The sequence below is a fragment of the Salmo salar genome, chromosome 13, assembly GCF_965601325.2.
Source record: "Salmo salar chromosome 13, fSalSal1, whole genome shotgun sequence".
Classification (NCBI taxonomy): Eukaryota; Metazoa; Chordata; class Actinopteri; order Salmoniformes; family Salmonidae; genus Salmo; species Salmo salar.
In genome coordinates, this window is record NC_138303.1 from 107,187,338 (window position 1) to 107,210,000 (window position 22,663).

General features: G+C 32.6%; 1 protein-coding gene across 1 annotated transcript in view; it reads left to right on the plus strand.

Moving 5' to 3' along the window:
• Positions 1 to 22,663, plus strand: part of hcn1 (hyperpolarization activated cyclic nucleotide-gated potassium channel 1) — a 172,211-nt gene that overhangs the window by 114,438 nt on the left and 35,110 nt on the right. Inside the window, exon 4 of the mRNA XM_014138939.3 lies at positions 15,544 to 15,762. Coding sequence (XP_013994414.2) covers positions 15,544 to 15,762 — 219 coding nt within the window. The remainder of the gene's footprint in view (positions 1 to 15,543; positions 15,763 to 22,663) is intronic.

The following is a 22,663-nucleotide window of genomic DNA, read 5'->3' on the forward strand; positions in this document are numbered from 1 at the left end:
ACTATCTATCAGTTTATACTATCTATCTATCAGTTTATACTATCTATCAGTTTATACTATCTATCAGTTTATACTATCTATCCGTTTATACTATCTATCTATCAGTTTATACTATCTATCTATCAGTTTATACTATCTATCTATCAGTTTATACTATCTATCAGTTTATACTATCTATCAGTTTATCCTATCTATCAGTTTAAACTATCTATCTATCAGTTTATACTATCTATCTATCAGTTTATACTATCTATCTATCAGTTTATACTATCTATCTATCAGTTTATACTATCTATCAGTTTATACTATCTATCTATCAGTTTATACTATCTATCAGTTTATACTATCTATCAGTTTATACTATCTATCAGTTTATACTATCTATCTATCAGTTTATACTATCTATCTATCAGTTTATACTATCTATCAGTTTATACTATCTATCTATCAGTTTATACTATCTATCAGTTTATACTATCTATCTATCAGTTTATACTATCTATCAGTTTATACTATCTATCTATCAGTTTATACTATCTATCAGTTTATACTATCTATCTATCAGTTTATACTGTCTATCTATCAGTTTATACTATCTATCAGTTTTTACTATCTATCAGTTTATACTATCTATCAGTTTATACTATCTATCTATCAGTTTATACTATCTATCAGTTTATACTATCTATCTATCAGTTTATACTATCTATCCGTTTATACTATCTATCTATCAGTTTATACTATCTATCTATCAGTTTATACTATCTATCCATCAGTTTATACTATCTATCAGTTTGTACTATCTATCTATCAGTTTATACTATCTATCAGTTTATACTATCTATCAGTTTATACTATCTATCTATCAGTTTATACTATCTATCAGTTTATACTATCTATCAGTTTATACTATCTATCAGTTTATACTATCTATCAGTTTATACTATCTATCAGTTTATACTATCTATCTATCAGTTTATACTATCTATCAGTTTATACTATCTATCAGTTTATCCTATCTATCAGTTTATCCTATCTATCTGTTTATCCTATCTATCTATCAGTTTATACTATCTATCAGTTTATTCTATCTATCTATCAGTTTATACTATCTATCAGTTTATTCTATCTATCAGTTTATTCTATCTATCAGTTTATACTATCTATCAGTTTATACTATCTATCTATCCGTTTATACTATCTATCCGTTTATACTATCTATCAGTTTATGCTATCTATCAGTTTATCCTATCTATCAGTTTATCCTATCTATCAGTTTATACTATCTATCAGTTTATACTATCTATCAGTTTATACTATCTATCAGTTTATCCTATCTATCAGTTTATACTATCTATCTATCAGTTTATACTATCTATCTATCAGTTTATACTATCTATCTATCAGTTTATACTATCTATCTATCAGTTTATACTATCTATCTATCAGTTTATACTATCTATCAGTTTATACTATCTATCTATCAGTTTATACTATCTATCAGTTTATACTATCTATCAGTTTATACTATCTATCAGTTTATACTATCTATCTATCAGTTTATACTATCTATCTATCAGTTTATACTATCTATCAGTTTATACTATCTATCTATCAGTTTATACTATCTATCAGTTTATACTATCTATCTATCAGTTTATACTATCTATCAGTTTATACTATCTATCTATCAGTTTATACTATCTATCAGTTTATACTATCTATCTATCAGTTTATACTGTCTATCTATCAGTTTATACTGTCTATCTATCAGTTTTTACTATCTATCAGTTTATACTATCTATCAGTTTATACTATCTATCAGTTTATACCTTCTATCAGTTTATACTATCTATCCGTTTATACTATCTATCTATCAGTTTATACTATCTATCTATCAGTTTATACTATCTATCAGTTTATACTATCTATCTATCAGTTTATACTATCTATCCATCAGTTTATACTATCTATCAGTTTATCCTATCTATCTATCAGTTTATACTATCTATCAGTTTATACTATCTATCTATCAATCAGTTTATACTATCTATCTATCAGTTTATACTATCTATCAGTTTATACTATCTATCTATCAGTTTATACTATCTATCAGTTTATACTATCTATCAGTTTATACTATCTATCAGTTTATACTATCTATCTATCAGTTTATACTATCTATCTATCAGTTTATATTATCTATCTATCAGTTTATACTATCTATCAGTTTATACTATCTATCAGTTTATACTATCTATCTATCAGTTTATACTATCTATCTATCAGTTTATACTATCTATCAGTTTATACTATCTATCTATCAGTTTATACTATCTATCTATCAGTTTATACTATCTATCAGTTTATACTATCTATCAGTTTATACTATCTATCTATCAGTTTATACTATCTATCTATCTATCTATCAGTTTATACTATCTATCTATCAGTTTATACTATCTATCTATCAGTTTATACTATCTATCTATCAGTTTATACTATCTATCAGTTTATACTATCTATCAGTTTATACTATCTATCTATCAGTTTATACTATCTATCAATCAGTTTATACTATCTATCTATCAGTTTATTCTATCTATCAGTTTATACTATCTATCAGTTTATACTATCTATCAGTTTATACTATCTATCTATCAGTTTATACTATCTATCCATCAGTTTATACTATCTATCAGTTTATACTATCTATCTATCAGTTTATACTATCTATCAGTTTATACCATCTATCAGTTTATACTATCTATCTATCAGTTTATATCTATCTATCAGTTTATACTATCTATCTATCAGTTTATACTATCTATCTATCAGTTTATACTATCTATCAGTTTATACTATCTATCTATCAGTTTATACTATCTATCTATCTATCTATCTATCAGTTTATACTATCTATCAGTTTATACTATCTATCAATCAGTTTATACTATCTATCTATCAGTTTATACTATCTATCAGTTTATACTATCTATCTATCAGTTTATACTATCTATCCATCAGTTTATACTATCTATCAGTTTATACTATCTATCTATCAGTTTATACTATCTATCAGTTTATACTATCTATCAGTTTATACTATCTATCTATCAGTTTATACTATCTATCAGTTTATACTATCTATCAGTTTATACTATCTATCTATCTATCAGTTTATACTATCTATCAGTTTATACTATCTATCTATCAGTTTATCCTATCTATCAGTTTATACTATCTATCAGTTTATACTATCTACCTATCAGTTTATACTATCTATCTATCAGTTTATACTATCTATCAGTTTATACTATCAGTTTATACTATCTATCTATCAGTTTATACTATCTATCTATCAGTTTATACTATCTATCTATCAGTTTATACTATCTATCTATAAGTTTATACTATCTATCTATCAGTTTATACTATCTATCTATCAGTTTATACTATCTATCAGTTTATACTATCTATCTATCAGTTTATACTATCAATCAGTTTATACTATCTATCAGTTTATACTATCTATCTATCTATCTATCTATCTATCTATCTATCTATCTATCTATCTATCTATCTATCTATCTATCTATCTATCTATCTATCTATCTATCTATCTATCTATCTATCTATCTATCTATCTATCTATCTATCTATCTATCTATCTATCTATCTATCTATCTATCAGTTTATACTATCTATCTATCAGTTTATACTATCTATCAGTTTATACTATCTATCTATCAGTTTATACTATCTATCAGTTTATACTATCTATCTATCAGTTTATACTATCTATCAGTTTATACTATCTATCTATCAGTTTATACTATCTATCAGTTTATACTATCTATCTATCAGTTTATACTGTCTATCTATCAGTTTATACTATCTATCAGTTTATACTATCTATCAGTTTATACTATCTATCTATCAGTTTATACTATCTATCAGTTTATACTATCTATCAGTTTATACTATCTATCTATCAGTTTATACTATCTATCAGTTTATACTATCTATCTATCAGTTTATACTATCTATCCGTTTATACTATCTATCTATCTATCAGTTTATACTATCTATCTATCAGGTTATACTATCTATCCATCAGTTTATACTATCTATCTATCAGTTTATACTATCTATCAGTTTATACTATCTATCAGTTTATACTATCTATCAGTTTATTCTATCTATCTATCAGTTTATACTATCTATCTATCAGTTTATACTCTCTATCAGTTTATACTATCTATCTATCAGTTTATCCTATCTATCAGTTTATACTATCTATCAGTTTATACTATCTATCAGTTTATACTATCTATCGATCAGTTTATACTATCTATCAGTTTATACTATCTATCTATCAGTTTATACTATCTATCAGTTTATACTATCTATCAGTTTATACTATCTATCAGTTTATACTATCTATCTATCAGTTTATACTATCTATCAGTTTATACTATCTATCTATCTATCAGTTTATCCTATCTATCAGTTTATACTATCTATCAGTTTATACTATCTATCTATCAGTTTATACTATCTATCAGTTTATACTATCTATCAGTTTATACTATCTATCAGTTTATTCTATCTATCTATCAGTTTATACTATCTATCTATCAGTTTATACTATCTATCAGTTTATACTATCTATCTATCAGTTTATACTATCTATCTATCAGTTTATCCTATCTATCAGTTTATACTATCTATCAGTTTATACTATCTATCGATCAGTTTATACTATCTATCAGTTTATACTATCTATCTATCAGTTTATACTATCTATCAGTTTATACTATCTATCTATCAGTTTATACTATCTATCAGTTTATACTATCTATCTATCAGTTTATACTATCTATCTATCAGTTTATACTATCTATCAGTTTATAATATCTATCAGTTTATACTATCTATCTATCAGTTTATACTATCTATCTATCTATCTATCTATCAGTTTATACTATCTATCTATCAGTTTATACTATCTATCAGTTTATACTATCTATCTATCAGTTTATACTATCTATCTATCAGTTTATACTATCTATCAGTTTATACTATCTATCAGTTTATACTATCTATCTATCAGTTTATACTATCTATCTATCAGTTTATACTATCTATCTATCAGTTTATACTATCTATCTATCAGTTTATACTATCTATCTATCTATCTATCTATCTATCTATCTATCTATCTATCTATCTATCTATCTATCTATCTATCTATCTATCTATCTATCTATCTATCTATCTATCTATCTATCTATCTATCTATCTATCTATCTATCTATCTATCTATCTATCTATCTATCTATCTATACTATCTATCTATCAGTTTATACTATATATCAGTTTATACTATCTATCTATCAGTTTATACTATCTATCTATCAGTTTATACTATCTATCAGTTTATCCTATCTATCAGTTTATACTATCTATCAGTTTATACTATCTATCTATCTATCAGTTTATACTATCTATCTATCAGTTTATACTATCTATCAGTTTATACTATCTATCTATCAGTTTATACTATCTATCTATCAGTTTATACTATCTATCAGTTTATACTATCTATCAGTTTATACTGTCTATCTATCAGTTTATACTATCTATCAATAAGTTTATACTATCTATCTATCAGTTTATTATATCTACCAGTTTATACTATCTATCAGTTTATACTATCTATCAGTTTATACTATCTATCTATCAGTTTATACTATCTATCCATCAGTTTATACTATCTATCAGTTTATACTATCTATCTATCAGTTTATACTATCTATCAGTTTATACCATCTATCAGTTTATACTATCTATCTATCAGTTTATACTATCTATCAGTTTATACTATCTATCTATCAGTTTATACTATCTATCTATCAGTTTATACTATCTATCAGTTTATACTATCTATCTATCAGTTTATACTATCTATCTATCTATCAGTTTATACTATCTATCAGTTTATACTATCTATCAGTTTATACTATCTATCAATCAGTTTATACTATCTATCAGTTTATTCTATCTATCAGTTTATACTATCTATCAGTTTATACTATCTATCTATCAGTTTATACTATCTATCCATCAGTTTATACTATCTATCAGTTTATACTATCTATCTATCAGTTTATACTATCTATCAGTTTATACTATCTATCAGTTTATACTATCTATCTATCTATCAGTTTATACTATCTATCAGTTTATACTATCTATCTATCAGTTTATCCTATCTATCAGTTTATACTATCTATCAGTTTATACTGTCTATCTATCCGTTTATACTATCTATCAGTTTATACTATCTATCTATCAGTTTATACTATCTATCTATCAGTTTATACTATCTATCTATCAGTTTATACTATCTATCTATCAGTTTATACTATCTATCAGTTTATACTATCTATCTATCAGTTTATACTATCTATCTATCTATCAGTTTATACTATCTATCTATCAGTTTATACTATCTATCAGTTTATACTATCTATCAGTTTATACTATCTATCAGTTTATCCTATCTATCAGTTTATACTATCTATCTATCAGTTTATACTATCTATCTATCAGTTTATACTATCTATCTATCAGTTTATACTATCAATCTATCAGTTTATACTATCTATCTATCAGTTTATACTATCTATCAGTTTATACTATCTATCTATCAGTTTATACTATCTGTCAGTTTATACTATCTATCAGTTTATACTATCTATCAGTTTATACTATCTATCTATCAGTTTATACTATCTATCTATCAGTTTATACTATCTATCAGTTTATACTATCTATCTATCAGTTTATACTATCTATCAGTTTATACTATCTATCTATCAGTTTATACTATCTATCAGTTTATACTATCTATCAGTTTATACTATCTATCCGTTTATACTATCTATCTATCAGTTTATACTATCTATCTATCAGTTTATACTATCTATCTATCAGTTTATACTATCTATCAGTTTATACTATCTATCAGTTTATCCTATCTATCAGTTTAAACTATCTATCTATCAGTTTATACTATCTATCTATCAGTTTATACTATCTATCTATCTATCAGTTTATACTATCTATCAGTTTATACTATCTATCAGTTTATACTATCTATCAATCAGTTTATACTATCTATCAGTTTATTCTATCTATCAGTTTATACTATCTATCAGTTTATACTATCTATCTATCAGTTTATACTATCTATCCATCAGTTTATACTATCTATCAGTTTATACTATCTATCTATCAGTTTATACTATCTATCAGTTTATACTATCTATCAGTTTATACTATCTATCTATCTATCAGTTTATACTATCTATCAGTTTATACTATCTATCTATCAGTTTATCCTATCTATCAGTTTATACTATCTATCAGTTTATACTGTCTATCTATCCGTTTATACTATCTATCAGTTTATACTATCTATCTATCAGTTTATACTATCTATCTATCAGTTTATACTATCTATCTATCAGTTTATACTATCTATCTATCAGTTTATACTATCTATCAGTTTATACTATCTATCTATCAGTTTATACTATCTATCTATCTATCAGTTTATACTATCTATCTATCAGTTTATACTATCTATCAGTTTATACTATCTATCAGTTTATACTATCTATCAGTTTATCCTATCTATCAGTTTATACTATCTATCTATCAGTTTATACTATCTATCTATCAGTTTATACTATCTATCTATCAGTTTATACTATCAATCTATCAGTTTATACTATCTATCTATCAGTTTATACTATCTATCAGTTTATACTATCTATCTATCAGTTTATACTATCTGTCAGTTTATACTATCTATCAGTTTATACTATCTATCAGTTTATACTATCTATCTATCAGTTTATACTATCTATCTATCAGTTTATACTATCTATCAGTTTATACTATCTATCTATCAGTTTATACTATCTATCAGTTTATACTATCTATCTATCAGTTTATACTATCTATCAGTTTATACTATCTATCAGTTTATACTATCTATCCGTTTATACTATCTATCTATCAGTTTATACTATCTATCTATCAGTTTATACTATCTATCTATCAGTTTATACTATCTATCAGTTTATACTATCTATCAGTTTATCCTATCTATCAGTTTAAACTATCTATCTATCAGTTTATACTATCTATCTATCAGTTTATACTATCTATCTATCAGTTTATACTATCTATCTATCAGTTTATACTATCTATCAGTTTATACTATCTATCTATCAGTTTATACTATCTATCAGTTTATACTATCTATCAGTTTATACTATCTATCAGTTTATACTATCTATCTATCAGTTTATACTATCTATCTATCAGTTTATACTATCTATCTATCAGTTTATACTATCTATCAGTTTATACTATCTATCTATCAGTTTATACTATCTATCAGTTTATACTATCTATCTATCAGTTTATACTATCTATCAGTTTATACTATCTATCTATCAGTTTATACTGTCTATCTATCAGTTTATACTATCTATCAGTTTATACTATCTATCAGTTTATACTATCTATCAGTTTATACTATCTATCAGTTTATACTATCTATCTATCAGTTTATACTATCTATCAGTTTATACTATCTATCTATCAGTTTATACTATCTATCCGTTTATACTATCTATCTATCAGTTTATACTATCTATCTATCAGTTTATACTATCTATCCATCAGTTTATACTATCTATCAGTTTGTACTATCTATCTATCAGTTTATACTATCTATCAGTTTATACTATCTATCAGTTTATACTATCTATCAGTTTATACTATCTATCTATCAGTTTATACTATCTATCAGTTTATACTATCTATCAGTTTATACTATCTATCAGTTTATACTATCTATCAGTTTATACTATCTATCAGTTTATACTATCTATCTATCAGTTTATACTATCTATCAGTTTATACTATCTATCAGTTTATCCTATCTATCAGTTTATCCTATCTATCTGTTTATCCTATCTATCTATCAGTTTATACTATCTATCAGTTTATTCTATCTATCTATCCGTTTATACTATCTATCAGTTTATGCTATCTATCAGTTTATCCTATCTATCAGTTTATCCTATCTATCAGTTTATACTATCTATCAGTTTATACTATCTATCAGTTTATACTATCTATCAGTTTATCCTATCTATCAGTTTATACTATCTATCTATCAGTTTATACTATCTATCTATCAGTTTATACTATCTATCTATCAGTTTATACTATCTATCTATCAGTTTATACTATCTATCTATCAGTTTATACTATCTATCAGTTTATACTATCTATCTATCAGTTTATACTATCTAGCAGTTTATACTATCTATCAGTTTATACTATCTATCAGTTTATACTATCTATCTATCAGTTTATACTATCTATCTATCAGTTTATACTATCTATCAGTTTATACTATCTATCTATCAGTTTATACTATCTATCAGTTTATACTATCTATCTATCAGTTTATACTATCTATCAGTTTATACTATCTATCTATCAGTTTATACTATCTATCAGTTTATACTATCTATCTATCAGTTTATACTGTCTATCTATCAGTTTATACTGTCTATCTATCAGTTTTTACTATCTATCAGTTTATACTATCTATCAGTTTATACTATCTATCAGTTTATACCTATCTATCAGTTTATACTATCTATCAGTTTATACTATCTATCAGTTTATACTATCTATCAGTTTATACTATCTATCTATCAGTTTATACTATCTATCTATCAGTTTATACTATCTATCAGTTTATACTATCTATCTATCAGTTTATACTATCTATCAGTTTATACTATCTATCTATCAGTTTATACTATCTATCAGTTTATACTATCTATCTATCAGTTTATACTATCTATCAGTTTATACTATCTATCTATCAGTTTATACTGTCTATCTATCAGTTTATACTGTCTATCTATCAGTTTTTACTATCTATCAGTTTATACTATCTATCAGTTTATACTATCTATCAGTTTATACTATCTATCTATCAGTTTATACTATCTATCCGTTTATACTATCTATCTATCAGTTTATACTATCTATCTATCAGTTTATACTATCTATCCATCAGTTTATACTATCTATCAGTTTATACTATCTATCTATCAGTTTATACTATCTATCAGTTTATACTATCTATCAGTTTATACTATCTATCAGTTTATTCTATCTATCTATCAGTTTATACTATCTATCTATCAGTTTATACTATCTATCAGTTTATACTATCTATCTATCAGTTTATCCTATCTATCAGTTTATACTATCTATCAGTTTATACTATCTATCAGTTTATACTATCTATCAGTTTTTACTATCTATCAGTTTATACTATCTATCTATCAGTTTATACTATCTATCAGTTTATACTATCTATCTATCAGTTTATACTATCTATCCGTTTATACTATCTATCTATCAGTTTATACTATCTATCTATCAGTTTATACTATCTATCCATCAGTTTATACTATCTATCAGTTTATACTATCTATCTATCAGTTTATACTATCTATCAGTTTATACTATCTATCAGTTTATACTATCTATCAGTTTATACTATCTATCTATCAGTTTATACTATCTATCAGTTTATACTATCTATCAGTTTATACTATCTATCAGTTTATACTATCTATCTATCAGTTTATACTATCTATCAGTTTATACTATCTATCAGTTTATCCTATCTATCAGTTTATCCTATCTATCTGTTTATCCTATCTATCTATCAGTTTATACTATCTATCAGTTTATTCTATCTATCTATCAGTTTATACTATCTATCAGTTTATTCTATCTATCAGTTTATTCTATCTATCAGTTTATACTATCTATCAGTTTATACTATCTATCTATCCGTTTATACTATCTATCCGTTTATACTATCTATCAGTTTATGCTATCTATCAGTTTATCCTATCTATCAGTTTATCCTATCTATCAGTTTATACTATCTATCAGTTTATACTATCTATCAGTTTATACTATCTATCAGTTTATCCTATCTATCAGTTTATACTATCTATCTATCAGTTTATACTATCTATCTATCAGTTTATACTATCTATCTATCAGTTTATACTATCTATCTATCAGTTTATACTATCTATCTATCAGTTTATACTATCTATCTATCAGTTTATACTATCTATCTATCAGTTTATACTATCTATCAGTTTATACTATCTATCAGTTTATACTGTCTATCTATCAGTTTATACTATCTATCAATCAGTTTATACTATCTATCAGTTTATACTATCTATCAGTTTATACTATCTATCAGTTTATACTATCTATCAGTTTATACTATCTATCAGTTTATACTATCTATCAGTTTATACTATCTATCAGTTTATACTATCTATCAGTTTATACTATCTATCAGTTTATACTATCTATCTATCAGTTTATACTATCTATCTATCAGTTTATACTATCTATCAGTTTATACTATCTATCTATCAGTTTATACTATCTATCAGTTTATACTATCTATCTATCAGTTTATACTATCTATCAGTTTATACTATCTATCTATCAGTTTATACTATCTATCAGTTTATACTATCTATCTATCAGTTTATACTGTCTATCTATCAGTTTATACTGTCTATCTATCAGTTTTTACTATCTATCAGTTTATACTATCTATCAGTTTATACTATCTATCTATCAGTTTATACTATCTATCAGTTTATACTATCTATCTATCAGTTTATACTATCTATCCGTTTATACTATCTATCTATCAGTTTATACTATCTATCTATCAGTTTATACTATCTATCCATCAGTTTATACTATCTATCAGTTTATACTATCTATCTATCAGTTTATACTATCTATCAGTTTATACTATCTATCAGTTTATACTATCTATCAGTTTATTCTATCTATCTATCAGTTTATACTATCTATCTATCAGTTTATACTATCTATCAGTTATACTTCTATCTATCAGCCTATCTATCAGTTTATACTATCTATCAGTTTATACTATCTATCAGTTTATACTATCTATCGATCAGTTTATACTATCTATCAGTTTATACTATCTATCTATCAGTTTATACTATCTATCAGTTTATACTATCTATCTATCAGTTTATACTATCTATCAGTTTATACTATCTATCAGTTTATACTGTCTATCTATCAGTTTATACTATCTATCAGTTTATACTATCTATCTATCAGTTTATCCTATCTATCAGTTTATACTATCTATCAGTTTATACTATCTATCAGTTTATACTATCTATCAGTTTATACTATCTATCTATCCGTTTATACTATCTATCCGTTTATACTATCTATCAGTTTATGCTATCTATCAGTTTATCCTATCTATCAGTTTATCCTATCTATCAGTTTATACTATCTATCAGTTTATCCTATCTATCAGTTTATCCTATCTATCTATCAGTTTATTCTATCTATCTATCAGTTTAAACTATCGATCTATCAGTTTATCCTATCTATCTATCAGTTTATTCTATCTATCTATCAGTTTAAACTATCGATCTATCAGTTTATACTATCGATCTATCAGTTTATACTATCTATCAGTTTATACTATCTATCAGTTTATACTATCTATCTATCAGTTTATACTATCTATCTATCAGTTTATACTATCTATCAGTTTATACTATCTATCAGTTTATACTATCTATCTATCAGTTTATACTATCTATCAGTTTATCCTATCTATCAGTTTATCCTATCTATCTGTTTATCCTATCTATCTATCAGTTTATACTATCTATCAGTTTATTCTATCTATCTATCAGTTTATACTATCTATCAGTTTATTCTATCTATCAGTTTATTCTATCTATCAGTTTATACTATCTATCAGTTTATACTATCTATCAGTTTATACTATCTATCGATCAGTTTATACTATCTATCAGTTTATACTATCTATCAGTTTATACTATCTATCTATCAGTTTATACTATATATCAGTTTATACTATCTATCTATCAGTTTATACTATCTATCAGTTTATACTATCTATCAGTTTATACTATCTACCAGTTTATACTATCTATCTATCTATCAGTTTATACTATCTATCCGTTTATACTATCTATCAGTTTATACTATCTATCAGTTTATACTATTTATCTATCAGTTTATACTATCTATCAGTTTATACTATCTATCTATCAGTTTATACTATCTATCTATCAGTTTATACTATCTATCTATCAGTTTATACTATCTATCAGTTTATACTATCTATCAGTTTATACTATCTATCTATCAGTTTATACTATCTATCTATCAGTTTATACTATCTATCACTTTATACTATCTATCAGTTTTTACTATCTATCTATCAGTTTATACTATCTATCTATCAGTTTATACTATCTATCTATCAGTTTATACTATCTATCTTTCAGTTTATACTATCTATCTATCGTTTATACTATCTATCAGTTTATACTATCTATCAGTTTATACGATCTATCAGTTTACTACTATCTATCAGTTTATACTATCTATCTATCAGTTTATACTATCTATCTATCAGTTTATACTATCTATCTATCTATCAGTTTATACTATCTATCTATCAGTTTATTCTATCTATCTATCTATCTATCTATCTATCTATCTATCTATCTATCTATCTATCTATCTATCTATCTATCTATCTATCTATCTATCTATCTATCTATCTATCTATCTATCTATCTATCTATCTATCTATCTATCTATCATCAGTTTATACTATCTATCTATCAGTTTATACTATCTATCAGTTTATACTATCTATCTATCAGTTTATACTATCTATCTATCAGTTTATACTATCTATCTATCAGTTTATACTATCTATCAGTTTATACTATCTATCAGTTTATACTATCTATCTATCAGCTTATACTTTCTATCAGCTTATTCTATCTATCAATTTATCCTATCTATCAATTTATCCTATCTATCAATTTATCCTATCTATCCGCTTTTCCTATCTATCAGTTTATTCTACCTATCAGCTTAACCTATCTATCAGCTTATCATGTATATTAGTTTATCCTATCTATCATCTTATCATGTATATTAGTTTATCCTATCTATCATCTTATCATGTCTATTATGCTTATCCTATCTATCATCTTATCATGTCTATTAGCTTATCCTATCTATCAGCTTATCAGGTCTATTAGCTTATCCTATCTATCATCTTATCATGTCTATTAGCTTATCCTACCTATAAGCTTATCATGTATATTAGTTTATCCTACTTATCAGCTTATCATGTCTATTAGCTTATCCTGTCTATCATCTTATCATGTATATTAGTTTATCCTATCTATCATCTTATCATGTCTATTAGATTATCCTATCTATCAGCTTATCATGTCTATTAGCTTATCCTATCTTTTCAGACCAATGTGCCAGATGTGTATGCTAGCCTAGGCCTTGCTCCAGCAGGTGATTCTGTATCTGGGCTAAATCGTGGTGCCTTGGCCCTGACAGCACCTCTCTGCTCCACACTGAGAAGGGCTGCTTCCCAAAGGCACCCTATTCCCTATATCGGCCCTGGTCAAAAGTAGTGTACTATGTTGGGAATAGGGTGCCATTTGAGATAAAATGAGAGGAGGCAGGAAGCAGAATCCAGGCCAGTCATTTCCCCTCGGCTCTCTGCTTCCTCCATCCACGGCCCATCCACCACAATGAACTGAAGGATTCCTATTGGCCGAAGACAAACCATAAATCAACCCTTCCAAAGTAATAGATGTTGATCAGCACCACTTCCAGATATCAATTGTTTTTCAACCCATGGCCAATGAGGGGGAGAGGGAGAAATGGAGGAGAGGGAGGGGGGTGGTTTAGGTACTCTGTGAGTGTGACTTGCCCAGCATGAAGGCTATGTTGGCAGGATGTTCTGTGGATGTTCAGTGATGTATCCCAGCATGAAGGCTATGTTGGCAGGATGTTCTGTGGATGTTCAGTGATGTATCCCAGCATGAAGGCTATGTTGGCAGGATGTTCTGTGGATGTTCAGTGATGTATCCCAGCATGAAGGCTATGTTGGCAGGATGTTCTGTGGAGGTTCAGTGATGTATCCCAGCATCAAGGCTATGTTGGCAGGATGTTCTGTGGATGTTCAGTGATGTATCCCAGCATCAAGGCTATGTTGGCAGGATGTTCTGTGGAGGTTCAGTGATGTATCCCAGCATCAAGGCTATGTTGGCAGGATGTTCTGTGGAGGTTCAGTGATGTATCCCAGCATCAAGGCTATGTTGGCAGGATGTTCTGTGGAGGTTCAGTGATGCATCAAAGAGAAAGAGCCTCCTGTCTCTCTGTGCCGGAAATCTTCCACAAGCCTGCGGTAATTCCCACCTCCTGCCTTCTGTCTCCCTCTCTCCGTGTCTTCCCCTTCTTCCTTTCTCTCCCCTGCAGAATGACTCGTGGGGTAAGCAGTACTCGTACGCACTCTTCAAGGCCATGAGTCACATGCTGTGTATCGGGTACGGCGCCCGGGCTCCCGTCAGCATGTCCGACCTGTGGATCACCATGCTCAGTATGATCGTGGGCGCCACCTGCTATGCCATGTTCGTGGGTCACGCCACCGCTCTCATCCAATCACTGGACTCCTCCCGCAGGCAGTACCAAGAGAAGGTACGTAGTTCAGACTGTTATGTAACGTAATACAATTATATAATGTCATGTTTTTTATTATTATCCTTATGTTTTAATTATCAATCTACTCAATATTTTGGTACACCTGTTTTGGTTTAACATGTTGTGTTATTCTCATTTTTCTCATAAGATAAGTGGAGTGTTATTTTCAAAGCTTTTATATTTTATCTAAACGGATAATGCTTATTTCTCCCAGGTAGATTAGGCCTCTGCTATCTAGGCCTGTGTTTTAGGGGTTGTGTAAAGCACTCACAAATTATAATATCCCCCCCCCCCCCCCCCCCGCTCACTGGCTCTGAAAGAGGATTTCCAAAAGCCCCTGGGGTGAAGAGGTTCCCAGACAGACCAACATGTTTGGGATGTTCTGGATCGACGTGCACTATGACTGTATCCTATATGGCACCTTATTTTCTACATAATGCATCTCTGGTCTAAAGTTGGGTTTAGGGTGCCATTTGGGATGCACCTCCATCACTGTTTGGGTGCTTTTAGGGAACACTTTGAGGGGAGGTTCTGTAATCTAGATCAGCCCCTGGATATTGTCGGGAACTGGAACACAGTGTCGTACACGTGAATCCAGAGCATCCCTAACATGCTCAATGGGTGACATGTCTGGTGAGTTGAATGGGTGACATGTCTGGTGAGTTGAATGAATTCAGTTGTACCACTGACAAGGTAGCCTTTCCCACTCTATGACTGTAGCCATCATAACCTGTACTGATTCTGACCCTTGGGTAGATCTTCTCACCATAGGTAAAGAAACAAAGTCATGAACTGTAGGCTTACCTCGATTCTATTCCATCACTTCCCTTATCTTCGCTACCTTATTGTTTATCTGGTTTGTAGTTTATGTTATTATATTATAAATCCTACAGACATTTTCATTCTGATCAATAACCAATTGATCAGTTGACTAATAGGTTTGGTATGGGTTTTTCCACCATAAATTACACAGGTGAACATTTTTCATTTTCAACCGTAAAATATTGTCAGGAATTTGTAAATGCATCAATTTGCTGAAACGTAGTTTGATTGGACTTTGATGAAAAATGAAAGATCTAATGAGCTGCCCCATACACTCAAGCTGGATTGAACACACACACACACACACACACACACACACACACACACACACACACACGCACACGCACACGCACACGCACACGCACACGCACACACACACACACACACCATCAATTACCCTGTCCAGGTTAGCCTGCCTGCCTGCCTGCCTGCCTGACTACTGTTCATTATCACTTGAAGACACCTCGTTGCTAGTCAGAGCAGAGTCACCTTGGACGTGACAATGACGAGGCAAAGACAAATTGACAAAGCAGTTTTTTTTAATTTACATTCGCCTCCTAAAAGCATCAGCCGTTATCGTTTGTTGAAATATGATGTCAGTCTGACCTTGCTAGATTACAAATCCCATGGTCAATAACAGATAGACAAGTTATTAAAGACACACACACACACACACACACACACACACACACACACACACACACACACACACACACACACACACACACAAACAATTACCCTGTCCAGGTTAGCCTGTCTGCGTGACTGCTGCAGTCTTATCACCTGAGGACACCTCGTTGCTAGGCAGAGCAGAGTCAAATAGACAAGGCAGAAAAGACATTGGTTTCATCCCAAATGGTATCCATATAGTAAACTTATTTTGACCAGGTTCCATAGGGCTGTATAGGGAATAGCGTGCCAAATCTACTTAGTGCTGGGCCATATAGCCTAACAATCATATCTCGATTCACAATATATATATATATATATATATATATAGAGAGAGAGATTTTGTTACACAATTAAAGGTCATATACACTGCATTTCAAACAGTCAGCAATAATCTAATGAATTCAGGGCTTGTGAAGTTATACCGAGGCTAAATATAAGCCTTCCCCAACCATAACACCCACTAATAATTTAATCAAAATAGTTTAAACTGCTTTTTTTTGCAATAATCACTGACCTGGCTTTCAAAGAACCACGCACCACACCAGAGGCTAGGTGTCAGGGGGAGGGGCTAGGTGTCAGGGGGAGGGGCTAGTTGTCAGGAGGAGAGCCGTGGTTTCAGGGAAGGGCTTGGTGTCAGGGGGAGGGGCTATGTGTCAGGGGGAGGGGATATGTGTCAGGGGGAGGGGCTATGTATCAGGGGGAGGGGCTATGTGTCAGGGGGAGGGGCTATGTGTCAGGGGGAGGAGCTAGGTGTCAGGGGGAGAGCCTTGGTTTCAGGGGGAGGGGCTAGGTGTCAGGGGGAGGGGCTAGTTGTCAGGAGGAGAGCCTTGGTTTCAGGGAAGGGCTTGGTGTCAGGGGGAGGGGCTATGTGTCAGGGGGAGGGGCTATGTGTCAGGGGGAGGGGCTATTTGTCAGGGGGAGGGGCTAGGTGTCAGGGTGAGAGCCTTGGTTTCAGGGGGAGGGGCTAGGTGTCAGGGGGAGGGGCTAGTTGTCAGGAGGAGAGCCTTGGTTTCAGGGGGAGGGGCTTGGTGTCAGGGGGAGGGGCTAGTTGTCAGGAGGAGAGCCTTGGTTTCAGGGGGAGGGGCTAGTTGTCAGGAGGAGAGCCTTGGTTTCAGGGAAGGGCTTGGTGTCAGGGGGAGGGGCTATGTGTCAGGGGGAGGGGCTTGGTGTCAGGGGGAGGGGCTATGTGTCAGGGGGAGGGCTATGTGTCATATATATATATATATAGAGAGAGAGAGAGAGGAGGAGGGGCTAGGTGTCAGGGGGAGGGGCTAGTTGTCAGGAGGAGAGCCTTGGTTTCAGGGAAGGGCTTGGTGTCAGGGGGAGGGGCTATGTGTCAGGGGGAGGGGCTATGTGTCAGGGGGAGGGGCTATTTGTCAGGGGGAGGGGCTATGTGTCAGGGGGAGGGGCTATTTGTCAGGGGGAGGGGCTAGGTGTCAGGGTGAGAGCCTTGGTTTCAGGGGGAGGGGCTAGGTGTCAGGGGGAGGGGCTAGTTGTCAGGAGGAGAGCCTTGGTTTCAGGGGTGGGGCTAGTTGTCAGGAGGAGAGCCTTGGTTTCAGGGGGAGGGGCTAGTTGTCAGGGGGAGGGGCTTGGTGTCAGGGGGAGGGGCTAGTTGTCAGGAGGAGAGCCTTGGTTTCAGGGGGAGGGGCTAGTTGTCAGGAGGAGAGCCTTGGTTTCAAGGGGAGGGGCTTGGTGTCAGGGGGAGGGGCTATGTGTCAGGGGGAGGGGCTATGTGTCGGGGGAGGGGCTAGGTGTCCGGGGGAGGGGCTAGGTGTCAGGGGGAGGGGCTAGGTGTCAGGGGGAGGGGCACACAACACAGATGGAGAAAAGGAGACGAGACCAAAAAGACATGAACGCTCATAAAAAAAGAATAATCAAAACTTGATTCTTGTGATACAGGCCGACCGTAGGAAATGTTCATATACAACACAGAATATATCACTTCCATTGTACATAGAACAGATCTAACCATGTGAAGATCACACAATGACGATCACTAGCTAGCTGTATAATATCAGTTGAATCAGCTGGATAATCCTGAATCTTATCCTGTGAAAGATTTTATTATTTTGCACTCTAAGAACATTATTAATGATCTAGAATAGCCACACCGGTCGGTCTCACAGCCACACCGGTCGGTCTCACAGCCACACCGGTCGGTCTCACAGCCACAGCCCTGCTTAGATCAGAGATCACAGAGCCACTGTCTCAAGGGCTTTTCACACTAATGAGCCAAACTGAGCCAAGCCAAACCAAGCAGTAAGGAGCTCTCCTGGTTACACATCCACCATAGTTCCTGTAACCGTACTGGAAAGGACAATGTGAAAGAATCTATCAGAGCTAGCACAGTTTGGTCTGGGCCGGGGCAATGGTTTGAACAGGGTACCAGTGTCGGAAGGCACAGAGATGCATGGGCCATCTGATAAAATAGAACAGCCCTGCCCAGGACCTTCTGGGCCGACTAATACCGGTTCACCTCTCTAACCTTCGGGCTTCCTACCACCCTACATTCAGCAAACAGCATGATAGTGTGATTTGATTTGACCATTTCAAGTACATACAAATATTACTCCTGGCAACAGATACCCAAAAAGACTTGTTCCATTGTGGTCGTCCAATGTGAGCCGCCATAGGAATGGTGGGAATGCACAGCCATCTACGGGCCAGTATGAACTGATAATGCTGCTTCTGACAGCATGGTACTGTAGTATGATAGCCTTGTGTGGATTTGCTGCATCACTGTGCAGAGAAGGAGAACAGCAGAAGAAATGGCTATGGAAGGTTTCACCCTCTGGCCATTTACTCCTCTGCCTGCAGTGCCGCAGCTGGGGGTTGAAGTAGGGAGGTGTGGGCCTGTACTGAAATGCCCTGATGCTGGGAAACTCTACATGGCCCTGGCCCTGACAGCGGAAGGAATACGATGCAGCTGAAACACAGTCGTTTCAGAAGACATTTCAGATGCATACTGTACATAGAACCGGACTTTACTATATTACAACATCCCAGATGTGATAATACTCATTTATCCATAGATAGATGTAAAATATAATAATCAATTTCATGCTGTGCACCTAACCTCTTATGAAATGCTGTGTTGTCTGTAATGGAACATTCCGTCTCTGTCCAGAAGGATATAATCAGTAATTGTATTGTCCATACCTGATTCTCTGTAAAATAATATAGCTAACTTAATGTTTTTGTTTATTAGGGTTCATTGCAGCATACAGTAAATATCATTTTAATGAGGACTATACCTGTAAATATGTATAGAGAATCAAATGCAACTTTATAAATATTATTAACATTACAAATGTTGACTCTCAAACAATTTCTCCAGCTTTTATTGTCTCTTAAGATACTTCCAGGATCATTAAGTTTGCAACAGCCATACATTCTTCTGCTGAAATGATGGTTTCTAGAAGGGCTGAGAACACGGCAGCATCTTGATGGTGAAAAGGGTATATTTACCTATTTACCTCAGAGAACATTGGGTATTCACAGGAGCACAGAACGTATTAACGTTACAAAAACGTTCTGAGAATGTATTAATGTTCCTGAGAACCAGGAATGGATTAAGCTTCCTGCTCTGTCCTGAATTACATTATGTACCTTGCATATAATGAGCAAGGCAAGAGTACATGCTGTCTTTCTTTCAGCAGCGAGCACAAAGCATATTCATTCCTATGTTGGGAATGTGACTCGTCATGTTGATGCATTGCAGATTTGAAATGATTCACAGTAAACATGCATAGAGGCCTCATAAACAGTAACACATTGTTTTTGAAGGCTACCTACATAACGATGTCATGAACACATTTATAAACAAGATAGATTATTCATAAATGACTATGACATGAGTCAGATGGAATACTTCTCTAACCAGACGTGACCAAACCACACCTCAACATGTCTCACACGCAGTCACAGAGAGTCCCGTTCTAAACATGTCAGATACTCTCAGACTTGACTGTGTACCTAGAATAAATCGATTCCCCTCAAAACAAAACCTGGTCCCTCATCTCGCCGCGGCTGTGGAGAATCAATGTGAAACCACCGTGTGACGGGACGTGGCTTTTCTCCTTTTAACATAGTTACAGTTTTTTATTTGAGCACATAATCTGCGTCGTGATGTTACTGTGTATGCTGCTTCCTGAGGCTACCGTTAGTTTCTGTTCACGCCTCATGCTGACACCCTTACCTGAGGTTGTGTGTGTGTGTGTGTGTGTGTGTCAGAGCAGAGCAGCTATCGCCTGATCTAAATAGATGAGCTGCTGAAGGACTCTCTCTCTCTCTCTCTCTCTCTCTCTCTCTCTCTCTCTCTCTCTCTGTCGGTCTGCGCTCTCTCTAACTCCCAATGGACAATGCCCCAATCTCTATTTGCATACATCATTGGCCTAATAGAGGTCCGTTGTGTCGGTGTGTGATGTTAATTTGGCCAGGAGTCAATACCTACAAGTCTGTGGTACCTTGACTTTTACAGCCGTGTGTAATTATAGCACCGATGCTTTGATTAGGCCATTTACTTTCTCAGACTACGTTTTTCCATGACATCGGACTATTGGAGTGAATTGGAAAATGGAAAGAGTCCTGTCTAGTCTGTGTCAGTCCATGCATATATGATGAAAGCTAAAGTGTAGCATTGCAGTTTATCTGCAGGAGAGCAGGTTTCTCCTACCTGGTCTAGGATTTATCTCAAAATGCTACCCTATTCCCTATATAGTGCACTACTATTGACCAGAGTCTCCCTATGAGCCCTGGTTAAAAGTAGTAAACTATATAGGGAATAGGGTGGCATTTGGGATGCAGAACTGGCCTTCTCGACGGGACAGCAGAGAGGATTACATGGGGGTTGGTGTGAAGAGTGACTCAGCTGTTTTTTTCCACCTAATTTACTCATTCTGATGCACAGTCAGTATCGCTCCCCTGGGCGCATCACAGCCAACGGTGATGAGAGAGACTGACTCCAGATCAGATGTTGAGACAGATTAATGACTCCACTGGAGACCACAGACAGCATCCTGATGAGACAGACTGACTCCAGATCAGATGTTGAGACAGATTAATGACTCCACTGGAGACCACAGACAGCATCCTGATGAGACAGACTGACTCCAGATCAGATGTTGAGACAGTAACACAAAAAAATAAAGTCGAGAAAAGAAAAACAAGCAGGAAGAATAAAGAAACACAAAACAGACAACAACAACACAATTAAAATTAAAATAACAAAATTATTAATCTGCTCTGTGACTCATCTCTTACTGCAGAGACTGACTCCAGATCAGATGCTGTAACAGATTAATGACTCCATTAGGGCACAGCACCCTGTAGAGAGACTGACTCCAGACCAGCGTAGTGACAGAGGCCCCAGAAGACCTCTGCCTTATGACAACCACTCCTCTGA